This window comes from Notolepis coatsorum, assembly GCF_963971535.1.
Source record: "Notolepis coatsorum genome assembly, chromosome: 8".
Classification (NCBI taxonomy): domain Eukaryota; kingdom Metazoa; phylum Chordata; class Actinopteri; order Aulopiformes; family Paralepididae; genus Notolepis; species Notolepis coatsorum.
The window spans coordinates 149695061-149722561 of NC_140172.1; the positions used below are offsets into that span (position 1 = coordinate 149695061).

General features: G+C 44.9%; 1 protein-coding gene across 1 annotated transcript; it reads left to right on the forward strand.

The window, feature by feature from the left end:
- The first annotated feature begins 105 nt into the window (after nucleotides 1–105).
- Nucleotides 106–26582, forward strand: tbl2 (transducin beta like 2). The gene is made up of 7 exons (XM_084319882.1): nucleotides 106–282; nucleotides 2874–2995; nucleotides 6973–7157; nucleotides 11539–11690; nucleotides 15144–15270; nucleotides 20049–20201; nucleotides 25419–26582. Exons 1-7 carry the CDS (start codon nucleotides 150–152, stop codon nucleotides 25876–25878), a joined length of 1332 nt encoding a protein of 443 aa, XP_084176008.1. The 5' UTR covers nucleotides 106–149; the 3' UTR covers nucleotides 25879–26582.
- The last annotated feature ends 919 nt before the right edge of the window (nucleotides 26583–27501 follow it).

The window sequence follows — 27501 nt, forward strand, 5'->3', positions numbered from 1 at the left end:
AAGCAGTAGGTGGCGGTATGAACGTTAAAACTTGGATTTCAAACCGTCAATAAACTCGGAGAAGAAGAAGAGGCTCTAGTTGCTAGTTTTCTAGAGTTACCGGTGTTGTTACTCTCTGGTCGCGGTGCAAAAAACGACGTGGCACAAACATGGAGATAGCTGCTCTCTTCGCCTTGACCCTCCTGATAGGAGCGCTGGTCATGCTGGTCGCCGTCGCAGTGGGGAGACAAAAAGAGATGATTAGTGAACAAATTGAACAACAACAGACAACAGACTCAGTCGGTGAGTAACGTCATCTCTCATCTCATCTAATGTTAGCTAGCGGCTAGCTAGCTAGCTGGGGTGTAACGTTGGTGATGAATGTAAAAAGACAAGTCCCATTAAACTTTAACGTCTCTACTCGTGAATATGACACGAAGACACATCCACAGTCAAAGGGTCTTTAGTTAGGTCATGTTACAAGGTGTAACAAGGTCCAAGTTAGCCTGACACAACATATGGAACCGTATCACTATCTATCTACAGACTTTAAGACGTATTATCTATCTAGCATACCAGGGTTCATACATGAAGGCAGGTGGCTCTCCACGGTGCATTGAGCTGTACTGTATTGTACCCATTCTGCAATCTGTTAATAACGTTTTCAATCAATCAATCAATCAATCAAAGCATTGCTGGAGCAGAGAGGGACCAGCCCACTGACTGACTGACTGGTTTGCTGATGAATGACTGGTTTACTGTTGAATGAATAACTGTCTGACTGTTTTACTGACTGACTGACTGACTGACTGACTGACTGTTTTACTTACTGACTGGTTTACTGACTGACTGACTGACTGGATGACTGGTTTACTTACTGACTGGTTTACTGACTGGATGACTGGCCTACCTACTGACTGGCTGGTTTCCCTAGTGACTGACTGGTTTGCCTACTGAATGACTGGTTTACTGAATGAATGACTGTCTGACTGGTTTACTGACTGACTGACTGACTGACTGGATGACTGGTTTACTTACTGACTGGCTGACTGGTTTACTGAATAAATGAATGACTTACTGATGGGTTTACCTACTGATTGACTGGATGACCGGTTTACTTACTGACTGCATAACTGACTGGTTTACCTACTGATTGACTGGTTTACTTACTGAATGACTGACAGACTGGCCTACCTACTGACTGGCTGCCTGGTTTGCCTACTGACTGACTCGCAGATTGATAGGCCATCGTCTATAAACACATACAAACAAAATGCATAAAATGTCCATGAAACCTCTCTAAACCTCTTACAAAAATGGTAGTTTGATGATAATTTCAGTTGTACCATGGTACTGGCCACTGTGTAAATAACTTACCATGGTACTGACTAGCTGGTATACCCGACCTCTACAGTGCTCAACCGCATATAGGAGTAGGGTTTGGTACCGTTCACATTTGAAACGATACTGGTACGGCCCGGGTACCTGGGAATCGATACGGTACCCAACGTTTCCTTTTTTTGGTACTTATTACCTCTGTAGTAACTAAATGTAATTTCAGTAGTCCAAACTTCTCAATTTCAACATGGTTAATTATTTAGAACATTTAGTCGTTTATTGTTGTAACACCGACCACACAAACTAAACCCCTCCCTACCTCCCTCTCCCCTCCCAAACCGTTCCTACAACCAATCTTTTTTTGTTATGTTTATATCAACATTATCTGGCCATCCTCAGTAAATACTATCAAACTCCCTGACCTCACCCAAGAGATGGGACAGTAATATGCATAAAACACACATACACACACACTCACGCACACGCACACAGAAAGGGAGAATAGCTTATAGCAGACGCAATGTATTTTCCCATTTCTAAATCGTCTCGTTTAAAACAAGTAAAGCATGAACATTTGCATGGTGTACCTTTCTGTGCGTATTCATCCACAATCTATAGCTCAACATGAAAATATTTGCAATTAGTCGTAAAATAATTACGTCAAATTTTATTTCAACCAAAAATGCTTAAACAATAATCTTAGTGATAGAAGGGAACTAATTTTGTGCAAAAATGGAAAGCTTGCCAATGTTCATGAGGCAGAATTGTTACCATAGCCGATAATCCATTTTCCAAATGATAAATCCCTAAACGGGTGGACCTTGCGGGCGGTCCAAAGTGATGTCAGACTACACCTCCCATTGTGGAGAGAGGACAGAGAATAGCCGGCTTCTCTTTGATGGTGGCCAGAAGATGTAGAGTGGAGGGGTATCAGTATTATCATTATCATTAAATAAGCTTTTCCAAATGCTCAAAGATGCGTTAACAAAACAAAACAAAACGATACAATACAATACATTACAGTTCTAAGTAGAGAAAAAAAATTAGTTGTTCATGTTGTTGGTCAAAAAGTTCATGGGTTGAAAGCAAGGGTAAAAAGGTGGATTTTGAGGGCGTCTTTGAACGATGAAAGTGTCTGCGTGACTGATATGGTTGGGAAGGGAGTTCCAGAGGGTGGGGGTAGCTGCAGCGAATGCCCTGTCGCCCCAGGTCCGGAGCTTATTATCTGGACTGGAGCTAATGATATATTACCATATATTGTGATTTATTACCTTTTTTTCAACTGCAAATTATATCCCCAATGGAAAGATTCTGCAATAAAAATATATATACATCTGATTTATCTAATATAACGTTTTCAGTCTCCTTACCTCATTCCAAATTTTTTTATTGCATTCAAATTAGATTGTCAATAAAAAAAAGTTTATAAAAAAAACGATATTTTCCGTGGTGCCAGACCCCCGATGTCTGTTTAATGGCCACGTCTGACCCATGTATGTCAAACACAAGAACTCCCTGTTGTGTTGTGTAACCTGCTGCCTGTGGTTCTCCTGCAGCTGAAGAGACGTCTCAGAAGACTGCTGCCTCCAAGAAACAGAAACAGGAGAAGCAGCGAACCCGCAAAGAAAAACCTCAGCAGCACACCTTCAGTCACCCTCTACTGGCAGCCTCTCTGAAGGTAAGCTATACTCTGAACCTCTACTAGTGTCTGGCAGCCTCTCTGAAGGTAAGCTACACTCTGAACCTCTACTGTCTGGCAGCCTCTCTGAAGGTAAGCTACACTCTGAACCTCTACTGTCTGGCAGCCTCTCTGAAGGTAAGCTACACTCTGAACCTCTACTGTCTGGCAGCCTCTCTGAAGGTAAGCTACACTCTGAACCTCTACTGTCTGGCAGCCTCTCTGAAGGTAAGCTACACTCTGAACCTCTACTGTCTGGCAGCCTCTCTGAAGGTAAGCTACACTCTGAACCTCTACTGTCTGGCAGCCTCTCTGAAGGTAAGCTACACTCTGAACCTCTACTGTCTGGCAGCCTCTCTGAAGGTAAGCTACACTCTGAACCTCTACTGTCTGGCAGCCTCTCTGAAGGTAAGCTACACTCTGAACCTCTACTAGTGTCTGGCAGCCTCTCTGAAGGTAAGCTATACTCTGAACCTCTACTGTCTGGCAGCCTCTCTGAAGGTAAGCTACACTCTGAACCTCTACTAGTGTCTGGCAGCCTCTCTGAAGGTAAGCTACACTCTGAACCTCTACTGTCTGGCAGCCTCTCTGAAGGTAAGCTACACGATGAACCTCTACTGTCTGGCAGCCTCTCTGAAGGTAAGCTACACGCCTGGGAGGATCTGGCCGGTACTGCACCCTCGGCGTTGCAGTATGCCTTCTACCGGCAACATATGGGTCCCTGACATTGAATAGGATATTAAAATCGGAAAAAAGGAAAAACGATCTAATAACGTATATACGTGGTTGCCGTTCAACGGTTGTCCGCCAAACACGTGGTTGCCGTCTATTGAGTTAACAACTAGGGGTGGGAAGCACCAGAGGCCCCACCATACAATATTTTCACGATACTCAAAACCTGTGCTTAATCCACCTTGTTGAAACCATTTCCAAATGAACCACTCTTGACTCCACTGTCTTATAAATGGCCTTTTCCAGTGTTTAGCATTGTTTCCTAGCAATGGGGGTTTGTATCAATGGGGTCTGTGTCTCTAATTCTCATTTTGGCGGATTGCTCCAATTCAGTTGAGACAATATCCTCCCCCAGTGAACTAAGCTATTCTGATTTGACTGTTTTGCTGACGTGAATAAGGCACTGATCTGCAGTAACGCCCCCTCTATGGTTGTAGTTGTAGTGCAACCATTCGCTCAACAGCAGAGCGAGTGGAAATACCGACACTTCCTCAAGAGGGTGCCGACAGAGAGAGGCAGAGAACGAGCGAGAGGGAGTGAGACGGACAGGAGCTTCTCTCGGGGGAAACACACAGGCATTTACACACAACCTCCCGACCGCACGCACCGGGGCTGGAGCTTCTCCACTCGCATATCCCACACGCGCGCCCGTATTCCGATCCGTGCAATAATATTCACAGGGGTATTATATTGTCTTTTGAAACAAGTTACCAATGCATTGTCCTGTGGGATTAATTAGTATTAGTATAGATTAGTAGTTAATTAGTATCCCCCTCAATCTCTATATCTCTCTCTGTCTGCGAGTGCAGACTGTGGGTGACTGTCACTCAAAGCGCTTATGGGCGGAGCCCAGCCCAAAACAGCTTGAAATCTTGAAGTGGAAAAATGCTGCTTTAGAGTACTTGATTAGAAATACAAAACAATGAATCTTTTTGAAAAAAACTTTACAGATGTGTTCCATAGACTCACAGGAATTGTGTAAAGTTGCCCAAATAGTGAAAGGAATAGCAAGACATGTCTCCTTTAAAATTAAATAATTGAGGGCGGCTACGTGGCGTAGTGGGCAAGGCGCTCGCCTCGAATGCTGGAGACGCTGGGTTCGATCCCAGCTCTCCACATTGCTTTCAGTTTAGCTGGTCGTCCGTACTAATACACATTGGCCGTATTAGGGGGTGGGAAACTGATGGGTGGTGATCGGGCGTTGTGGACAGCGACTCCTACAGGTTGGTTGGTGCGCCTGCGCAGTAGAATCAGGAAGTGTCGGGGGCAGCGTGAGCCTCCCACGCGTTACTCCTCGCCACTGAGAGATCGCGCTGCGCAGGTGAAAAGATGCGACTGCTGTTACCTCAAGTATCGGAGGGGACTCGTGCTATGTATGACTTAGTCCACATTGCAGCCGGCTTGTGGGAGGCAAGAAACAGCGTTCGTGACAGGGGAGGGTTGAATTGGATGATACGAAATTGGGATGGGAGAAAATATAGAAAAATGGGAGAAAAAGTGGATAAAAAAAAAATTAAATAATTGTGAAACAATTGAGTCTTACCAGAAATGAGTCTGGTAGAATATTGTAATGACTGTTTGAGGCCCCGTTTAGACGGAAACGCTAGCAGGTGAATCCGCAAAAATATTTTTTCGGATGTGCCTTTCGTTTATACGGAAACTGCGTTTTTACGGGGTGAAACCGCAAAAAAGTGAGACTACCTTCCAGGGTGGAATTCCTAGAAACGATAAACCTTTGCGCTCATCTAAACTGTCAAACCGCATAAAACTATGACGAAAGGGTTGTCAAGGCTCTGGTCGCGCGTACTGCTTACATCACAGGCATGCGCCAGTAGCCTAGAAGCGTAAACAAAGCATGTCTGATTCTATCCATGGCGATCACCTGAAGGCTACATTGGCAGTACTTTTAAATACACAAGAATCTGTCCCGCGGCGTGACTGGACCCACTGTCTGTGAGTGACTCTGCTTTGGTCCAATCACATTCCCCCACCCACAGTCTGCGAATCAGAGGCAGAGTAGGGCGGGTCTTCACAGCACGTCATGTGACGTATGCGCCAATCGTGTGACAGCGGGGCTCAGTCGTCTGGAGTCGTTACAGCCTCGTCTGCACGGAGAATTCCATCCCAAAACGCTAGTCTAAACGCAAAATTAAAAGTGAGACCGCAAGACGACTTTTGCGGTTTCTGTTCAGACTCTCTCCGTCTAAACGTAGCCTGAGTGTTTTGCTCAGTAGGCAAAACAGCTTAGCTTTCATATCATCTATCAGTGCTGTACTTTGTCACCATTGATGACGTCCACAGCCCACTGTTAAGTAACGGAACTGTGTCCCTCTTCCACCCCTGCCTAGTACAAGATGTGATGTGTGCCTGTGTCCCTCTCCCACCCCTGCCTAGTACAAGATGTGATGTGTGCCTGTGTCCCTCTTCCACCCCTGCCTAGTACAAGATGTGACGTGTGTCTGTGCCTGTGTCCCTCTCCCACCCCTGCCTAGTACAAGATGTGACGTGTGTCTGTGCCCGTGTCCCTCTCCCACCCCTGCCTAGTACAAGATGTGACGTGTGCCCGTGTCCCTCTCCCACCCCTGCCTAGTACAAGATGTGACGTGTGTCTGTGCCCGTGTCCCTCCCCCACCCCTGCCTAGTACAAGATGTGACGTGTGCCCGTGTCCCTCTCCCACCCCTGCCTAGTACAAGATGTGACGTGTGTCTGTGCCCGTGTCCCTCTCCCACCCCTGCCTAGTACAAGATGTGACGTGTGTCTGTGCCCGTGTCCCTCTCCCACCCCTGCCTAGTACAAGATGTGACGTGTGTCTGTGCCCGTGTCCCTCTCCCACCCCTGCCTAGTACAAGATGTGACGTGTGTCTGTGCCCGTGTCCCTCTCCCACCCCTGCCTAGTACAAGATGTGACGTGTGTCTGTGCCCGTGTCCCTCTCCCACCCCTGCCTAGTACAAGATGTGACGTGTCTGTGCCCGTGTCCCTCTCCCACCCCTGCCTAGTACAAGATGTGACGTGTGTCTGTGCCCGTGTCCCTCTCCCACCCCTGCCTAGTACAAGATGTGTCTGTGCCTGTGTCCCTCTCCCACCCCTGCCTAGTACAAGATGTGACGTGTGTCTGTGCCCGTGTCCCTCTCCCACCCCTGCCTAGTACAAGATGTGTCTGTGCCTGTGTCCCTCTCCCACCCCTGCCTAGTACAAGATGTGACGTGTGTCTGTGCCCGTGTTCTATTTGTGTCATGTAACCAGAGCCACAGCGGTAACGTGACGTGTCTGGACTTCAGCAGCAACGGGAAGTACCTGGCGTCCTGCGCCGACGACCGCACCATCCGGATCTGGAGCACCAAGGACTTCCTGGACCGAGAGCACAAGTGTCTGAGGGCCAACGTGGAGCTGGACCACGCCACGCTGGTCCGCTTCAGCCCCGACTCCAGGTACGCACACACGCACACACACGCCCCATGAAATCCCTTTTGATATTTTCCTGTTTTTGGATTTCTCCGTTTAAAATGTTCCTGTTTTTGGATTTCTCTGATTTAATATTTTTACCTTTGGATTTAACAATGTTTTTAACTAACTTTAATAACAGTACATCTGCAAACAGTGCCAGTGCAGTTATGAGTTGTTGTTTTTTTCCAATTCAGTTCAATGCAGTTCAACTGCCAGTGCAGTGCATTAACAAAATAATAATTAAATAATATAAAATAATAATTTGTTAAAAAAAAATAAAAAACAGTCAAATGTAATTTCTTTAAAAAATATGTCCTTTAAATGTTCATGCTTCTCCCCATCTCTGGCTGACATCACCATTGCGATACATGATGGTTATGCGCTTTGTGTTTTCCTCGGTGAGGGATTCTCTTTTGTCGGTCAGCAGTGTTTTGTACTTGCTGAAGCTTCTCTCTGTATAATTATTTTTTAAGTTTAAATATCAACATTAATTGGCCATCCTCAGTAAATACTATCAAACTCCTCTGACCTCATCTGGTTTTTCCAAAGACCAGAGATGGGATGAGCGCTTGCGCGCACACACACATGCACACAGAAAGGGAGAATGGCGTATAGCAGTAGCAGACTTAATGATTTTAGATTTCAGCTAATGAAGTTAAATCAACTATCCATGTCTGTCTCTCCTCTCTCTCGCTGTAGCCCATGTCTGTCTCTCCTCTCGCTGTAGCCCATGTCTGTCTCTCCTCTCGCTGTAGCCCATGTCTGTCTCTCCTCTCGCTGTAGCTCATGTCTGTCTCTCCTCTCTCTGTAGCCCATGTCTGTCTCTCCTCTCGCTGTAGCCCATGTCTGTCTCTCCTCTCGCTGTAGCTCATGTCTGTCTCTCCTCTCTCTCGCTGTAGCCCATGTCTGTCTCTCCTCTCGCTGTAGCCCATGTCTGTCTCTCCTCTCGCTGTAGCCCATGTCTGTCTCTCCTCTCTCTCGCTGTAGCCCATGTCTGTCTCTCCTCTCTGCTCTCGCTGTAGCCCATGTCTGTCTCTCCTCTCGCTGTAGCCCATGTCTGTCTCTCCTCTCGCTGTAGCCCATGTCTGTCTCTCCTCTCGCTGTAGCCCATGTCTGTCTCTCCTCTCGCTGTAGCCCATGTCTGTCTCTCCTCTCGCTGTAGCCCATGTCTGTATCTCCTCTCTGCTCTCGCTGTAGCCCATGTCTGTCTCTGCTCTCGCTGTAGCCCATGTCTGTCTCTCCTCTCTGCTCTCGCTGTAGCCCATGTCTGTTTCTCCTCTCTCTCGCTGTAGCCCATGTCTGTCTCTCCTCTCGCTGTAGCTCATGTCTGTCTCTCCTCTCTCCTCTCGCTGTAGCCCATGTCTGTCTCTCCTCTCGCTGTAGCCCATGTCTGTATCTCCTCTCTGCTCTCGCTGTAGCCCATGTCTGTCTCTGCTCTCGCTGTAGCCCATGTCTGTCTCTCCTCTCGCTGTAGCCCGTGTCTGTCTCTCCTCTCTCTCGCTGTAGCCCGTGTCTGTCTCTCCTCTCTCTCGCTGTAGCCCATGTCTGTCTCTCCTCTCGCTGTAGCCCATGTCTGTCTCTCCTCTCGCTGTAGCCCATGTCTGTTTCTCCTCTCTCCTCTCTCTCGCTGTAGCCCATGTCTGTCTCTCCTCTCGCTGTAGCCCACGTCTGTTTCTCCTCTCTCTCGCTGTAGCCCATGTCTGTCTCTCCTCTCGCTGTAGCCCATGTCTGTCTCTCCTCTCTCTCGCTGTAGCTCATGTCTGTCTCTCCTCTCTCCTCTCGCTGTAGCCCATGTCTGTCTCTCCTCTCGCTGTAGCCCATGTCTGTCTCTCCTCTCTCTCGCTGTAGCCCATGTCTGTCTCTCCTCTCGCTGTAGCCCATGTCTGTCTCTCCTCTCGCTGTAGCCCATGTCTGTCTCTCCTCTCTCTCGCTGTAGCCCATGTCTGTCTCTCCTCTCTCTCGCTGTAGCCCATGTCTGTCTCTCCTCTCCTCTCTCTGTAGCCCATGTCTGTATCTCCTCTCTCTCGCTGTAGCCCATGTCTGTCTCTCCTCTCGCTGTAGCCCATGTCTGTCTCTCCTCTCGCTGTAGCCCATGTCTGTCTCTCCTCTCTCTCGCTGTAGCCCATGTCTGTCTCTCCTCTCTCTCGCTGTAGCCCATGTCTGTCTCTCCTCTCTCTCGCTGTAGCCCATGTCTGTCTCTCCTCTCGCTGTAGCCCATGTCTGTCTCTCCTCTCTCTCGCTGTAGCCCATGTCTGTCTCTCCTCTCGCTGTAGCCCATGTCTGTCTCTCCTCTCTCTCGCTGTAGCCCATGTCTGTCTCTCTCTCGCTGTAGCCCATGTCTGTCTCTCCTCTCTGCTTGATGCTGAGCAGCACAGGGACCTGCAGGCTGGAGCTGCACAAGTTCATCCCCACTGATCAAATCATACGGGCACAAACTGGCTACAGTGCTACTGTGTGTCCACCATTATGAATGAAAGGATGCGTGCCATCTCATCAATCGTGAGGCTTTTTTGCCAGAAATGAGTAGCGAACATTGCATTCATATTTGCAATAGTTTAACAATCTCAACCTAGAGAGAGAGAGAGACAGTGTCAGGTCGAGTCTCGAGTCCCCAGTGTTCGAGTCAGGGCGTGTTCACACCTGATAGTCCGGACTTTCTGGTGGACCAAGGGCTGTCTTAAATACTTTAAATACATGCCTCCAAAATCTTGTGCCTCCATTCCAATGAAACGAAAGTAAGCGGCACCTTCCCGCCTCCATTCCAATGAAACGAAAGTAACCAACAAGGACATGTGCAGCAGACATGTCGACGAAGAAGCGAAGCAATGCTGTTTGTTATTTAAGACTTATGTCGGACAGATTTGTGTTCATTGTGCTGCTTTTTTAAAGTGTCCCGACCCATATAAAAATATGTATTAATAAAACGTGCTTAATTAAGTTGAATTCTGCCTTTGTCTCTATCAACTACATATAAATATTTATATAATTGTTTGCTTGATAGACGAAGGTTGCAACATAATTATGTAATGTCATGTCGTTGGCTGTCAGAGCAGCCCCACTGCACCCAGGCAGGGCAGCCGAGTGAAACCTTGTTGGCTGCGTCACAGTCACGAAAGGGGCTACTTAATTAATTAATCCAATCCACTTTATTTATAGAGCACATTTAAAAACAACAAAGTTCACCAAAGTGCTGTACAAGTCCCACAACATAAGATAAAAAAAAATGTCAAAGCTTCGAATTAAAATCGAAGCTCGGCCCCGAAGCTTCGATTGCCAAAAAAAGCTTTGAAGGTCAGCCCTAGAAATTATACATTGTTTGATTTTGGTCTGCGTTCACACTACCCTTTTTGGTGCGGATCTAATTTGTAAACAAAGGACATACAGTCGCCAAGTCGTTCATCTATTGGACTATAGCACTCACAAACGTAAACAGTTGCTGACAGTGCAATGAGAGAGATTACGAGCACGGCACAAGTCGACTAGAGAGTAGAGAGAGAGAGAGAGAGAGGAAGAGAGAGACTGTCCGCGCGCGGCGCGAGTCTAGAGAGGAGAGAGAGAGAGACTGTCCGCGTGCCTGTCATTCATTTGAGTTGGGTCACGCGCAAGCTGTCACTTGGCGCTGTCAAGTTGGGTCGCGCGCCAGCTGCCACTAGGCGTCTGTCACTCATTTGCTCTAGATTAGGTACTATATAAAGTTCGATCGCGTTCACACCAACAGCAAACGCACCATGGTCCACTTTGAAACTAACCGAGTCCCAACTTTTCAAGAGGACCATGGTTCGGTTGTTTGGTCCTCAAAATAGTTCGGTTTGTGTTCACACCTGTACAAACGAAACGGACTATTGATCTAAAGGGACCATGGTCCACTTAAAGTGGACCAAACAGGGTAGGTGTGAACGCGCCCTCAGACACCAAAGAAGAGTCGAGTCCGAGTTGAGTCCCCATTACCCGAGTCCGAGTCATCAAGGTTGAGTCCACTTCACTCTGGCAGTCAAAGAGCTGACATACAAAAAAAAATAAAAGTCTACCATTAAACATAAATGACACAGCGGTCACCATTTCAAAGGGAGTTTATTTATAGTACTTTGTGACACAATAGCCAAACAAATGCACTAGCCTAGCCATCAATGTCTTATGCCAACTGATTGGGGCCTATTACAAAAAATAACAAGTCAAAGTCCTCGTCTGCACCTTCCAAGTCCAAATGCAGTCAATGCTCGAGTCCAAGTCCGAATCATCAGTGTCCAAGTCGAGTCACGAGTCCTGAAAATCAGTCCAGAGTTTCTGCAACAGGGTTCAGACGAGTCATACAGTATGGGGGTAGCGGAGCCTAGGGTTGATAAAACAATCCTGCTTTCCACACAGGGCTTTTATTACCTGGTTGGCCAATGGAGACACCATTAGGATCTTCAAGATGATCAAGAAGGAAGACGGTTCCTTCACGTTCAAAGCTGCTCCTGAAGACTTCCCTCAGAGACACAAGACCAGCATCCTCAACATCGGCATCGCCGAGACGGGTACGGTTCCTGAAGAGGAGTGTAGTGGTCGACTGATGTGGGGTTTTCAATGGCCGATACCCATATTTAGAGAGCAGGACGGTCGATGGACGATATAATGTTTGCTAAAATACAATAATTTGTGTTTGTACTGTTTTAAACCCCTTAACCTCTTGAGCCCTAGCCCTATTTTCAGAAAATCCACCTAAAAAACCACACCTAAGTAAATGGAAGATTGCTCCACTTCTACAAGGCCCATTAGCATGTTCTTGGTATCTAGGGACATCTATGGATCTCAGGGAATGTATATGTCAGAAATATTGTGTCTGTTACTAGGCTTGAGTAAATTGTAATGAACCAAAGGAGAATATAAATTATATTTATTTAATTTAAATTAGCTAAAAATTACCAGACATGAAAAACTGCCACTGAGCTCGTTCAGCACCTATTTGAGATCACGTGTACAAAAATCTAAGCAAATTAATAAAGGGAAGATGATTAAACAGAAGGTTTTGTAGATGCAGTACTGAATTCTGCCACATGGAATTTGAAATATTATTATAGAATATCAGGCCTATAAATGACCTTATTATCTATCCATCTATCGCACATCTATGGATCCGGCCAAATCTCCTCTTTCCAATGGCAGAGTTCAATCTGGATTTAGTATCACCAGGCGTGCAGCAAGAAACATGAATGAAATCTACTGTAAGTACAGTTACATTTTTATTATGTAGATTTCTCCACAATTTTTCATCAGATTGCAATGCCGTTTTTTGTTAGACGTTCACAGAAAGGTAGACAAACTAACTTCTGTTCTAATTTATGCCAATAATGTTCAGGTTTGTGGTAGATAATCCCGAAAAATAAGATAAATAAAGAGTTAATCTACAAGTCATTTGATTGACAGGAGCTGGCTTGAGCTGGGTAGTGTCGTTTTTCGAAACTCCAATGCCATTTGAAAGCCCTGGGTCTCCCCTCCTCATATGACTACAAACAAAATGGCGGCGTGCATTTCCTTCCGTCGATATTCGCTAGTTTCTGAATACATTTCCAAAACTTGTATAGTGAAAATATAGACTGACTGCTGTTTTGACAGGGTTATGGTCTTTACTCTTAGCTACATTTGAAGAAGAAAAAAACGCAACATTAATTCATACAGTCTGTAGAGATGGATTTATGGCGTGAGGTTGAGCCCGATCGGCCCAGTACCGGGCTACGATTTATTTCACTTCATATTAACTGATGTTGTGTTTCTTTTTCAAATGTAACTAAGAGTAAAGACCCTAACCCTATCAAAACGGCAGTCAAAGTGTATATTTTCAGCACTACGTTTGTTTAGAAATTATTTTAAGTGTTTCTTAAATCTCTGCATTGCATCGGAAAACTGATGATTTAGACGGGAGGACAGGAAGCCGAAATACAACGTATTTGTTTCTTTACCTTTCTGTAAACGTCTAGGAAAAAAGCATGTCGCAATCCGGTAAAAAAAAATGGCGGCGCTATGGACATTATACAAAAGTAACTGTACTTACAGTAGATTTCATTCACAATCTTTGCTGCCCTGTACCTGGTGGTACTAAATCCAGATTTCATTCTGCCATTGGTAGGGATGGGTACCGAATTAGGTACTTTTAAAGGTACCTACCGAATCACGTCGGTACTACCGAGTAACGATTCATTCACGTGAGATCCGTCTGTGCCACATTTCGGTACTGTAAAAAAAAATATATATATATATATATCTTTTTATTTTTTTACTTTAATTTTTTCACGTCAACGTTCACACGCACAATATACGTTTACCTAGGATTTGACATGATTCAACAACAAAGCAGTCGGGGCAATGGCAAGCCAAAAACGGTCGAAAGTGTCGTTATTTGAAGTTTTGATTTTTTTTCTCACAACTGAGGTAGGTAGATTACATTTTTAGAGACTAAAGTACAGAAAAAAGGTACCATTGGGTACCGGTATCGATTCACAGGTACCGGTATCGGTTCATGGAAAGAGGAGATTTGGGCCGATCCATAGATGTATGACTTGGTCATAATAAGGTCATTTATAGGTCTGATATTCTATATCTATATTCATATTTCATATTGTGTGTGTCCGGATGGCAAAATTCAGTACTCTATTTACAAAAAAAACATGTAAATCATCTGCCCTTTGTACTTGTAATGTACTTTTAGGTGAATTTTTTTGAAAATATGGCTAGGGCTTAATAGGTTAATAATAACAAATTAGACGCATAATTGCTAAACTTAAGTTCACTAATGTTAGCTGGTTGATGACTAGGTTTGCACTTGCTAACATTAGCCTAAATAAAAATGGAGTTAGCTTAGATTTAGCATGACAAATATTGCTAATCTTTGGATATTGAATATGGCAGTGTTTTTGCTCTAGCATTACAATTGAGCTGGCAAAAATGCTAATGTTTTTGAAAAGAAAAGAAAAATAATTATATAATAAAAAAGAATACATCTACAGAGCTTTTAGAAAGGTGCAGATTGCAGAATAAAAGTATTACCCCCCCTCCCCAAGGTTGTTGGTTATATTATGGCATTAATGCATTAGGCTGAAGATAACTGCTGCTCTGCATGGTCGTTAGAATCTTAAATAACTATGGCCATATCAGATCATTTCAGGGTCACTTTGACTTGTGCTGAAACTATCTTCTGTGTGTGATTGACTCTGTTCACCAGTGGGGCATGAGTCCTGGTCGCTGACTCGCTGCCACTCCTACTGTTCCAAACAACTGTTGACATTATTAGGCCAAAGATACAGACTTTGGTAACTGCTGTAGAGATATGCAGCCATAAATGCATGACAGACTTGTTACATTTTTCAACGTAACATTAGATTACATCTGTCCCAGGGTGAAGGTTGGAACAGCTGATTTTACAGGAAGGCCGACAACTGGCATTCATGTCATATCTAATCTGACCCGTTTTCTCTACAATAACGTAGGCAGCCAGGATTAGGAAACCATTCATCATTTGGCGTTCTCTCTTCCAAATAATCCAGCCACGTAACTATCCATTCATGAAATGTAATCGCACACTTTAGGATGTAGCCATAATTAACAATAACATACATTCTTTAATAGCCATAATTTCAACTAGCAATCATAACATTATAGATTCATGTTAAATGCTAATGACAACGTGACCTTGTGTCGGCTCCGCTCTGTGGACTGGATGCTTTCTGCTGATATCCTGAAGCGTTGATGAAGTGCTATTGTGGTGCTAGTTTGATTTTCACAATAGACACACTGTACAGAGTTTTCCTTTTTTTCTTTCAGCTTGAAATTATTCCAAACTTTTGACAATTTCTGGCATTTTATAGGGCCTGTCTCCCTTTGCTCATAGCTATTTTCTCTTATCTTCTTCCTTTTTGGGGGGGGGGGGGGGGGGGGGGGGTGTCAAAGGTCACCTGATGTTTGATGTCTAATCCATACGTTTCCTGTCTCTCCAGGCAAGTTCATCATGAGCGCCTCCACTGACACCAGCATCCTCATCTGGGACCTGAAGGGGGAGGTTCTGGCCTCCATCAACACCAACCAGATGACCAACTCTTACGCTGCCGTCTCTCCGTGTGGCAGGTCAGTCCAACCTCTCCCCACAAGTAAGATAAGATGAGATATTCCTTTATTGATCCCCTTGGGGAAATTCGGCATCATGGGGCGGGGTGCATGCAGGTATGTCCACTGTAATAGTAGAAAGACATAAATATAGGCAATACTTTTTAATAAAGAATTTGAATCTGAATATATATATATATGAGTAAGAGTAAAAGTAAACGCTATACACAAGGCACGCTAACTGAACAAGGTACCCTAACCGAAAGTCATTATGCCAATTCTCTGTGTGTCGCGGTCCTGGTAGTTACGCTACCCTCTGTTGGTCTGGGGAGGGTGTAGACTACCGCATGTCTCTTCTGTCGGTCTGGGGAGGGTGTAGACTACCACATGTCTCCTCTGTCGGTCTGTGGAGGCTATACACTACCACATGCCTCCTCTGTCGGTCTGGGGAGGGTGTAGACTACCACATGTCTCCTCTGTCGGTCTGGGGAGGGTGTAGACTACCACATGTCTCCTCTGTCGGTCTGGGGAGGGTGTAGACTACCACATGTCTCCTCTGTCGGTCTGGGGAGGCTATACACTACCACATGCCTCCTCTGTCGGTCTGGGGAGGGTGTAGACTACCACATGTCTCCTCTATCGGTCTGGGGAGGGTGTAGACTACCACATGTCTCCTCTGTCGGTCTGGGGAGGGTATACACTACCACATGCCTCCTCTGTCGGCCTGGGGAGGGTGTAGACTACCACATGTCTCCTCTGTCGGTCTGGGGAGGGTGTAGACTACCACATGTCTCCTCTGTCGGTCTGGGGAGGGTATACACTACCACATGCCACCACATGCCTCCTCTGTCGGCCTGGGGAGGGTGTAGACTACCACATGTCTCCTCTATCGGTCTGGGGAGGGTGTAGACTACCACATGTCTCCTCTGTCGGTCTGGGGAGGGTATACACTACCACATGCCTCCTCTGTCGGCCTGGGGAGGGTGTAGACTACCACATGTCTCCTCTGTCGGTCTGGGGAGGGTGTAGACTACCACATGTCTCCTCTGTCGGTCTGGGGAGGGTATACACTACCACATGCCACCACATGCCTCCTCTGTCGGCCTGGGGAGGGTGTAGACTACCACATGTCTCCTCTGTCGGTCTGGGGAGGGTGTAGACCAGGGCTATTCAACTAAATTGTTCAGGGGGCCACATTGTCAGAAACCCAAGGGGCCAGGGGCCGGACTGCCACGGCGCCTCCCCGTGCTATGAATATATGTACACTTGACACAACACGCAACCACATTTTCACAACTTTTATTTAACTACATTGCAAAAGTAGTATACTTTTCAAAAAAAGTGCTTCATTTATGTGCCACATCTGCAACATCTCCTGCAAAAAGTGCTTCATTTATGACTGCAACAACTGCAACATCTCCTCTTCAACATTTCAATATAAATATAAAATAAAAAACAAACACGTGCATGATGTGCATCTGAACATTCTAACATCAACACTTGAACAAAAAAACACATTTATAGTGCAGCTGAGCTTATGAAAAAGTGTTTCATGTCTGTGCAACAACAGCAAATCACAGCATCTTATTAGCACTTATTGTCCACTCTTAACTCTCAAACATCAGGGGGGTGGGGGGCAGACAGGCCTAGCCTACATACACACATCTAATGAGAGCGATTGCACTTCTTTGACTGGGCAATGGCAGAGAAAGAGGGTTCATAGGAAGAGAGGGCTACCCGCAAACAGTGATGCAAATGCTCATTTGTCAAGGAGGCACGGTTGCTTGTTTTAATGGCATTCATGTGAGAGAAACTGGATTCACAGGTGTATGTTGAGCCAAACATTGTTAGCACAGATATTGCCAGCGTTTTTATTTTGGGGAATGTGTTGACATGAATACACTTTATCCAAAATGTTGTGGTGGATTCATTCTCAAGTGCCTGCTTCAGAACAGATGATGCTTGCTCAATTATTTCAAGTAGCAGGAGACCTTCATTAATGTAAAGTGATGCAAGGAACTCTTGTCCTTTTGTGGAAATAGCAGCTACATTGGCAAATGGGTTGCTCACAAAATGCATCAATTCTCTGGACATGTCAAATTCATCAAATCGACTTGCAAAGTTTTCCCTCAATTTATCAAGGAAATCTGTCATTAATTGAGTGACTTTTGGCTCAATTGTGCGTGTGAACGTTGACTTGAAAAGAAAAAAGTTAAAAAAAAATTTAAAAAAATATTTCTTTTTTCTTTTTCTTTTTCTTATCATGTAATCTTTGGCGGGCCGGTCAGAATCATCCCGCGGGCCGGATCTGGCCCGCGGGCCGCCAGTTGAAAAGCCCTGGTGTAGACTACCACATGTCTCCTCCTCCGATACATGTGGAGTCTCCAGCCACTTCTTTTGACCTTTTAACTTTTCACAATCATTGTTTCTCATAAATATGAATCTTTAGCTTCAGAATAGACCTTTTTAAAGGGTCAGAATTCTGGGCACTATTTCCTACTCATCGATGATGTTGAAAGGTAGAGTCCTGGTTGTACTGTACTTGTGCTGTATAATGACAATACACTTGAATATAATCCTTCTCAGCACAATTGATACTCTTGTTTCATACTGGATACCCATCTCCTCTTTAATTTACCACAGAACCTATGAAAAGTTAATGGGGCCACTGTCGGAAGCACTTCATCATACTGCAATTCATGCTTCATACTGGATACCCAGCTCCTCTTTAATTTGCCACAGAACCTATGAAAAGTTAATGGGGCCACTGTCGGAGCATTTCATACTCGAAAGCAAACCTCTTCGTTTTGGGCGTACCGAATTCAGGCATCATAGCAGCAGCATGGGGGATGAGGTAGGGGAGGTATAGGCAGTATATAATAATATAAGCAAATAATAATAATAATGGTAATTAGGGCTGTGCCGATTAGCTTCATTCATAACGTTGACGTTCAAATTCTAAATCAACATTCGACAGTCTATTCATTCTGTTTAAACCAATGGTGTTCTTCTTCACAGTTGCAGATAACGATTAGGCTACACTAGGGCTGACCCCTATTAGTCGATTAGTCGACTAATCGGTCGAAAGGAGCCGTAGTCGACCAGCCAACCTCTTAGTCGAATATAATAATAAAAATAATAAAAAAAATATATAATATATATATATATATATATTTTTTTTTATCATTCTTTCCAAAAGAAAAGAGGCCTAGAAGCGTGGCTAACGCTAATGGCACGCATACCAGAGGCTAACTGCCTACGAAAACAGGCACTGAAAGAGGATTTCACCCATCTAATGAACACACTAGACTAGACAAATATCAAGATGTATCCATCAGTGGACTAATTGCATGCTTTTGCAGAGGACAAGAAGCCTTCAGTCGACTCCTTCAGACATTAAGCACCCCCCACAGCCCAAATGGAATGATACAAAAAAAAAATATATATATATATATATAAAAAGATTTAAATAAATTATATACCTGTGTGTGTGTGTGTGTGTATATATATATATTATTTTTTTAGTCGACCAATAGTCGACTAACGGCAAATTTTGGCCAATCATAGTTGACCATCCATATCCTTATTCGGGGACAGCCCTAGGCTACACTAATATTATACTATTATAGTATATTACTCGTCATAAAAATTGAAATAAACATTTATCATAAATGATGTTTATCTCCATCCGCTTGGCGCTCGGCGCTCCATCAAGACGTCACCATCACTTTCGTACCAACCGTGCCCTTATTGGATTATTTATGTTGACGAAACTGACAAGTTATATTCATTAAAGAAAGTTGATTTAATAAAATAAAAAAATACTAATTTAATCAGATGAATCACTTTATTCAAATTGAGGATTTTGTTTGAGGATATATACAGTATATATATATATATTATTTTATGATTACGTCATAAAATATGATGACAGACATTCAAAGCTTTATTTGAAAACGTCAATAGAAACTTTGAATGTAAAAAAAAAAAAAAAAAATGACATTCGGTACAGCCCTAATGGTAATAAGATTAAATTATATAAACAATATATTATATTATAATGGGCGACTCGGTAGTGTAGAGGTCTAAGCACTCGCCTACCACCGCAGAGACTCTTTGATCGAATCCAGCGGTCAGTCGTCCCCACAAAGTGTTGGCAGGTGGGAAGCCGGTGGTGTATGAGTCCTGGTCGTTGCAAACAGCGACTCCTACTGGTTGGTCAGGGCACCTGTTCAGTAGGGAGGGTATCTGGGGGAAATAGTGCAACCCTTTGCACGCGTTAGTACGTTACGCTCTCCCAGTGAAAGTCCTCGCTGTCAGGTGAAAAGTAGTGGCTGGAGTGGAGACTCCACATGAGGCTACACAGAGTCTACACCCTCCCCAGACCGACAGAAGGGCAATGTGCGGGAAGGGAAGGGAATTGGCATACCGACTAAATTGGAGATGGGATGGGGGCCCACGTAGCGGCGCTGCAGTGCAACACGGACGTCCCGGGTTGCACTGCAGTAAAATGCCAAAAAAACAAATGGTACAAAAAATGAAAATTGGATGGGAGAAAAAGATGGAAAGGCAAAAGTATATATAAAAAAAAAATATATATATATAATGATATAATAGAAGATACTCAAGTTAATAATATATTAATATAGTGTATTTTTAGGTAGTGAATTACGGTACACAGGGAAATTCAAGTTCATTGTTTATTGTGGATCCCCATTAGCCAACACAACAAGCGACAGGCTAGTCTTCCTGGGGTCCCAACGGTGAAAGATGTCTGAAGCGTCCTTTCCTTGTCGCAGGTTCGTCGCCTCCTGTGGCTTCACTCCTGACGTGAAGGTGTGGGAGGTGTGCTTCGGGAAGGGGGGAGAGTTTAAAGAGGTGACGCGAGCCTTCGACCTGAAGGGACACACGGCCGGAGTTCACTGCTTCGCCTTCTCCAACGACTCGCACAGGTGAGAGACGCCTCGTTTCATTTCAAACCTTTATTTCAACTCGAAAGGCAACTGAGGTTTCTCTCATTTAGTCTCGTCGAGGGTACATACAGAATTAAGCATACACATACAGAGTTGAGCTAAATAAAAATAAAAAAATCACACGGCATATACAATCAAGTAAGGATAACAATCAATTAAAACACGTACATCGTGATTGACAAAGGTTGGAGATCAAGGTTTTAAACTCTGCAACAGGGGGGGAGAATCTCAAGCTTTAAGGACTGTTGGGGAGTTCATTCCATTAGAGGCATCATAGCAAAGTTCAGATTGACCCTGTTCTGAGCAAACTCAAGGGACCTTAAGGACCAGCCAGTCACTAGAATGGGTTCCATAGGTATTTCATTCCAATAATGATGTAGTATAACAAGGTAGCTTACCAATAAGGGTGTTTAAAAATGAACAAATACCTGTGTTTTTTGTGCCTCTCCATCAGCGTGTTAATAATGTGGAACACTGTTCAGCCTGAACACATTGAGCAGGGCCAGGCTCTGTTCTTATCTACAGAGATCTCACGGTTACAGAAAGGGCATCAAATATGTCATACTAACTAAATAGTAGGGACATGTGGAAGTGTCACTGTTCATTTAGAAGAGAACGATTACTTTATTGTCAATGTACACAACGCAATTTAAAAATATTTGTATTTTCACATATCCCTCACATACACACAGTCCTCATATCCCTCCTAGTTACACATACACACCGTTCTCATATCCCTCCTAGTTACACATACACACCGTCCTCATATCCCTCCTAGTTACACATACACACCGTCCTCATATCCCTCCTAGTTACACATACACACAGTCCTCATATCCCTCCTAGTTACACATACACACAGTCCTCATATCCCTCCTAGTTACACATACACACAGTCCTCATATCCCTCCTAGATACACACAGTCCTCATATCCCTCCTAGTTACACATACACACAGTGCTCATATCCCTCCTAGTTACACATACACACCGTCCTCATATCCCTCCTAGATACACACAGTCCTCATATCCCTCCTAGTTACACATGCACACAGTCCTCATATCCCTCCTAGATACACACCGTCCTCATATCCCTCCTAGTTACACATGCACACAGTCCTCATATTCCTCCTAGATACACACAGTCCTCATATCCCTCCTAGATACACACAGTCCTCATATCCCTCCTAGTTACACATACACACAGTCATCATATCCCTCCTAGTTACACATACACACAGTCCTCATATCCCTCCTAGTTACACATACACACAGTGCTCATATCCCTCCTAGTTACACATACACACCGTCCTCATATCCCTCCTAGATACACACAGTCCTCATATCCCTCCTAGTTACACATGCACACAGTCCTCATATTCCTCCTAGATACACACAGTCCTCATATCCCTCCTAGTTACACATACACACCGTCCTCATATCCCTCCTAGAAACACACCGTCCTCATATCCCTCCTAGATACACACAGTCCTCATATCCCTCCTAGTTACACATACACACAGTGCTCATATCCATCCTAGTTACACGTACACACAGTGCTCATATCCCTCCTAGTTACACATACACACAGTGCTCATATCCCTCCTAGTTACACATAGTCCATACACACTCCTCATATCCCTCCTAGTCTCACACACACACACACACACACACACACACACACACACACACACACACACACACACACACACACACACACACTCCTCATATCCCTCCTAGTTGCACACACACACAGTCCTCATATCCCTCCTAGTTACACATACACACAGTCCCCCACATGCATGCATTTCATCAGAGAGGTTAGAGCGCAGGGTCGCCCACAGCGCCACGCCCCTGGATTAGTTTTGGGGTTCAGTGCTCAAGGGCACTTAGGCAGGATGGTGGGCACCGTAGATGTAATACCAGCCACCCGTCAGTCACCAGCTGGAATACACCCTCCTGTTCGTGGCGGGGATCGAACCAACAACCTTTCGGTTACTGGCCAGCCTCTTTAGTAGTCTATTTATTTATTTATTCATTCATAATAATAATAAATTGGATTTATATAACTAGAACTAAGGGGCGGTGCAGTGAGACAAACAGACGAGGGCAACAGACACACAAGGATGGATGGGGCTAAGGGAAGACGGTGTAGAGGAGATGGGTCTTCAAATCAAATGTGTATAGCCTGAGATCACACGGAATAGCCCCCATGGGCTGTACAAGTCTTCTTGTACAAGTCGAGAAAAAACATCACAAAAGATCAAAAACAGAAACCACCATAAAATCCAAATATGCGACACTCCCGGACTTTCCCCAATGAAGATAAGGAACGACTCACTAATAACCTAGCAATAGGGGGGGGGGGGGGGGGAGCACCACAGGCGGCGTGGAGGAGAGAAACCTCAGATGGGAGGTTCAAAGGGGATCGCCCAACTGGATGTCGGTGATGATATAGTGTTGCAATGGATGATGGATGGAGAATAGAACAGGCAAATAATTTGTATGAATGTGTATATATACATGTAATGAAACGCATATAAGATAAGATAAGATAATCCTTTATTGATCCCCTAGGGGAAATTCAGGTGTCGGAGCAGCATGGGGGGGGGGGGGGGGTGCATAGATTCACAGTACAGTACAATATAGTAATATAAAATATAATAATAATGTACTATAAAAAGTAATAAATAAAGTAATATAAATATAAAATAGTAATATAAAAAGTACAAACACAATGTTATGAGTCTCTAGTGCAAAGAATCAAGATGGAACCAAGATAGTCTCTAGTTCTCATGTCCCGAGTTGAGACAGTGATAACTCTGGCAGCAGAACCGGCCTATATACCGGCATATATACATACATGGTAACAATAACAATAGTATCTAAGTATATACGAAAAAGCATAGGAAAACTGAGGGCGATGTACAGTGGATCCATGGCGCCTGTGGTAGTCAGAACTGGTTTGATGAAGAATAGCCGCTGCCGTCGACGCTGTTGGCCACATCAAGGACGGCGCAGGGAAGATCACACCACCTTGACAGGCCCAACGGGGCGGTACCAGAGAGACAGGGACAGGGGTTAGAGAGCTCCTGTGTTCGCAATGGGCAGACATAGAACAATAAATAATATATAAATATGCATACATAGTGTAGCTAGAATCTCCCGGGCAGCGTGTCGAAGTGTCCTTGAGCATAACACTTAACCCCAAACGGCTCCCGATGAGCAGGTTGGCACCTTGCGTGGTCGCCTCCGCCGTCGGTGTGTGAATGTGTGAGTGAACGGGTCAAATGTGAGGAACAAATTTTAAAGCGCTTTGGATAAAAGCTGTTATATAAATGCACTGTTAAGTACCCCCGTAGGGAGACACAACACTAGGCCACAGACAGGATAGGTGAGGGTGCAGTGACACAAAACACATGAGACAATTTGCAAAATAATAATATTTATTTCACAATATTCAAAACTCGGCAACACAGAGAGCACGGAGGACCTACCAGTGAGCACCAAATCAAATATCAAAAACAAACAAAAGCCCACCCCCCCTTACAGGCGCGAACGCCCCAAAGTACAGGTGGTGGTGCTCACTCTAAAGCTGGTGTCTTTAACAGTTGGTCACCTACGTGATGCAAAATGTAGACCCAGGGTATCTTCCTGCCCTCAATGTCCCTGTGTGCGAAACAAAAGGTTAATACAAAGCAAAGCAGGGCGGTTAGGTGGCCGAGCGGAGATTGCGTTCGTCACCAGCCCCGGAGCTGTGAGCTCGATTCGCCTGTTCGAATCCAGCTCACAGCTCCGGGGTTGTCACCAGCTTGGCTGGCCGTCTGCACTGATACAATTGGCTGTATCAGAGGGTGGGAGAAGCTGGCGGGGTGGGTCCGGGTCGTTGTAAACAGCGACTCCTACAGTTCGGTCGGGGCGCCTGCTAAGCGCGGATTGGACGTGAGGGGGATAGTGTGGTCCTCCCACACGCTACGCCCTCTCAATGAGAATCCGCGCTGCCAGGTGAAAAGAAGCGGTGATTGGCTGGACGTGTGTCGGAGGAAGCACGTGGTAGCCTCCACTCTCCCAGATGATCTGACTGTGGGGGGTAAGTGCGCAGCGATCAGGAAGGGACTGGGAATTGGCATACGACTAACATTGGGATGGGAGAAAATCGGAGGAAAAATGGAGCGGGAAAAAGACCAAAAAAAAAAAAAATACAAAGCAAAGCAATCACCATAGGCTGGGTGACACAAGGAATAAACAAATACACAAACAGGTTATGGGTTAACAGAAATGTACAACAAAGAACACACCAAAACACAGAGTGAACCAGAGCTTTCGCCAGCTCTACCAAATGTACCTCTACCTGGACATCTCTACCTGGACATCTCTAAGAAACACCCACACCAAACAATGAGAGCAATTAGAGCATTACCTAGCTCACACACCAAACATTAAAGCAAATAGAGCATTACCTAGCTCAAATATACATACCCCACATACAGTGGTAAATGGCAAGACAGGGCCAACAGCATATATATACCCCACACAGGGTTTGGTCCACGCAGGCACACACAGAATTATCACTAGAGCATTACCTAGCTCAGGCACACACAGAATTATCACTAGAGCATTACCTAGCTCAGGCACACACAGAATTATCACTAGAGCATTACCTAGCTCAGGCACACACAGAATTATCACTAGAGCATTACCTAGCTCAGGCACACACAGAATTATCACTAGAGCATTACCTAGCTCACACACCAAACATTAGAGCAAATAGAGCATTACCTAGCTCAAATATACATACCCCACATACAGTGGTAAATGGCAAGACAGGGCCAACAGCATATATACCCCACACAGGGTTTGGTCCATGCAGGCATACACAGAATTATCACCAAACACAGAGAGACACCCACCACCACACTGAGCCAAAAGAGCTAACCAACACTGCACACAATTGGGGTATATGAAGGGATGTGGAGGTTAATTAGTCTGATGAGCCTCAGCTGCTGCTGCTGCTTCTGCTGCTGTAACTGGGAGACGCCTGAGAATGGGATATGTTACACAGGAGGGAGACAAAAACAGAACAACCAAAACATGCCTATATACACACACGCACAACAGATAACATACATAACCCCCATATATATACACATAAGGACACCGTCCGTAACATGCACCATTTACCATTTTACCCCTCCAGAATGGTGACGGTATCTAAAGACGGGACGTGGCGTCTGTGGGACACGAACGTGGAGTACAAGAAGCAGCAGGACCCCTACCTGCTGAAGACGGTCCCCTGCGAGTCGGCCGAGGGCAGCCTGGCGGCCATGTCCCCCGACGGCCGCGTGGTCGCCATCAGCACGGGCTGCAACGTGGCCATGTACAGCGCCGGCAGCGGGCTGCTGGAGGAGGAGCTCCACGGCGTGCACGGCGTGGCGATCACCGACCTGCGCTTCGACGTCAACGGGCGCTTCCTGGTGTGCAGCGGCGACCGGGCCGTCCGCGTGTTCCACAACGCGCCCGGCTACCGCGCCGCCATCAGGGACATGCAGGACATGCTGAGGAAGGCCCAGAACGAGGCCATGAAGCAGAGGCTTCAGCTGCAGATACAACAGGCTCAGGACGCGCTGGACGCCGCACTGGCGGCTCCGCAGGACTAGACGCCGCGCTGGCAGCGCCTCAGGACTAGAGACTCTTAATAACCCTCCGTCTGTCCAACTCTTAGCTCTCTCTGTCTCTGTGCGTCTCTTGACTTGAGCCATCCGGGGGCCAACCTTCACCAAGGTTCCCAGGGTAGGAGTGCTGATCCGGGGGGGGGGGGGGGGAGGCACCGGGAACACTTGTCTTCGTGGCCCTAGATCACTGGTCCTCATCTATTCTCTGCCTTACATTTCACAGAATATGGACCCAGATTTAATTTCTTCTCCCTCTACCTCCACTTCACTCAATGGCCTGATGTCAGGGAATAACGGCATTTGCATGCAATTTTAATAAAGAAATCATGCATTTTTTTAAATTTGCAGTGGTGATTTCATTTTAATTTCCTTGATTTAATTTCCCAGTAAATAGATTTTGTATTTGTAACTTTGAGGATATGTCACAAGTCGCAACAACTTTGTTTCCTGTAATTATGAAATGGGATGTGCACACTTTCCTTCCTCCAGTTGTTTTTCCACAAAAAATATTATTATATTCAGGGTATCTGCAAGGTATTAAAGTCTTAAATTGAGAATTATGAATTTAATACTTTAAAGCCTTAAAGGAACACGCCAACTTTTTGGGAAATTAGCTTATTTGCCATCTACCCTGGAGTTAGACAAGCAGATACATACCCTTTTCCTCTCTGTGCATGCATTAGGCTTAGGGAACAGCCGCACCATTTGCCTAGCTTAGCATCATTCACTGGAGGTGTGCCAGTGTAGCCTAGTTCCCAACAGTCACGAAATACACTCCAAATACAACTCCAAAACGTTCCTGTAAACATGTTGTGACCTGTGTATTTACCACGTGGAGAAATAAAATAATTTTTTTTGACATTTTCGTTTTCTAAGCAGATATATACTCTGAACTATTTTTTGCACAACCACTGCTGCCATCATCACCTCAAAAGCCGTTGTTTTTGAGGTGAAGGTAGCAGTGGTTTTTCAAAAAAAACGTCAGAGTATATATCTGCTTAGAAAACGAAAATGTAAAAAAGAATATATATTTCTCCATGTGGTAAATACACCGGTCACAACATGTTTACAGGAACGTTTTGGAGTTGTATTTGGAGTGTATTTCATCACTGTTGGGAACTAGGCTACACTGGCACACCTACTTCCAGTGAATGAAGCTAAGCTAGGCTAACGGTGTGGCTGTTCCTTAAGCCTAATGCATGCACAGAGAAGAAAATTGTATCTGCTTGACTAACTCCAGGGTAGATGGCAAATAAGCTAATTTCCCAAAAAGTTGGCTTGTTCCTTTTAAAAGGTATTAAAAAGTCTTCAATTTTATTTGCACAGGTATTACATTATGGGGGGGTTGGGGACAGCTCAGCTGTCGGAGATTAAATTATATAAAATGTTTTTGTATTCAAGTCATTGTTTTTTGTTGGAGCTTGTTGCTAGTATGGTCGTGAACTTGGTATTATATTTAGCTATAAGCGGTATTAAAAACATCTTAAGTGTTAAATGTAACTTGTTGAAACCGGCAGATACCCTGAACTTGAAAAGAACTGCACGCCGTCTAGCTTCCTGCTGAAATATGTATTGAATTACAAGATGAAGGACAGAACGAAACGTTGT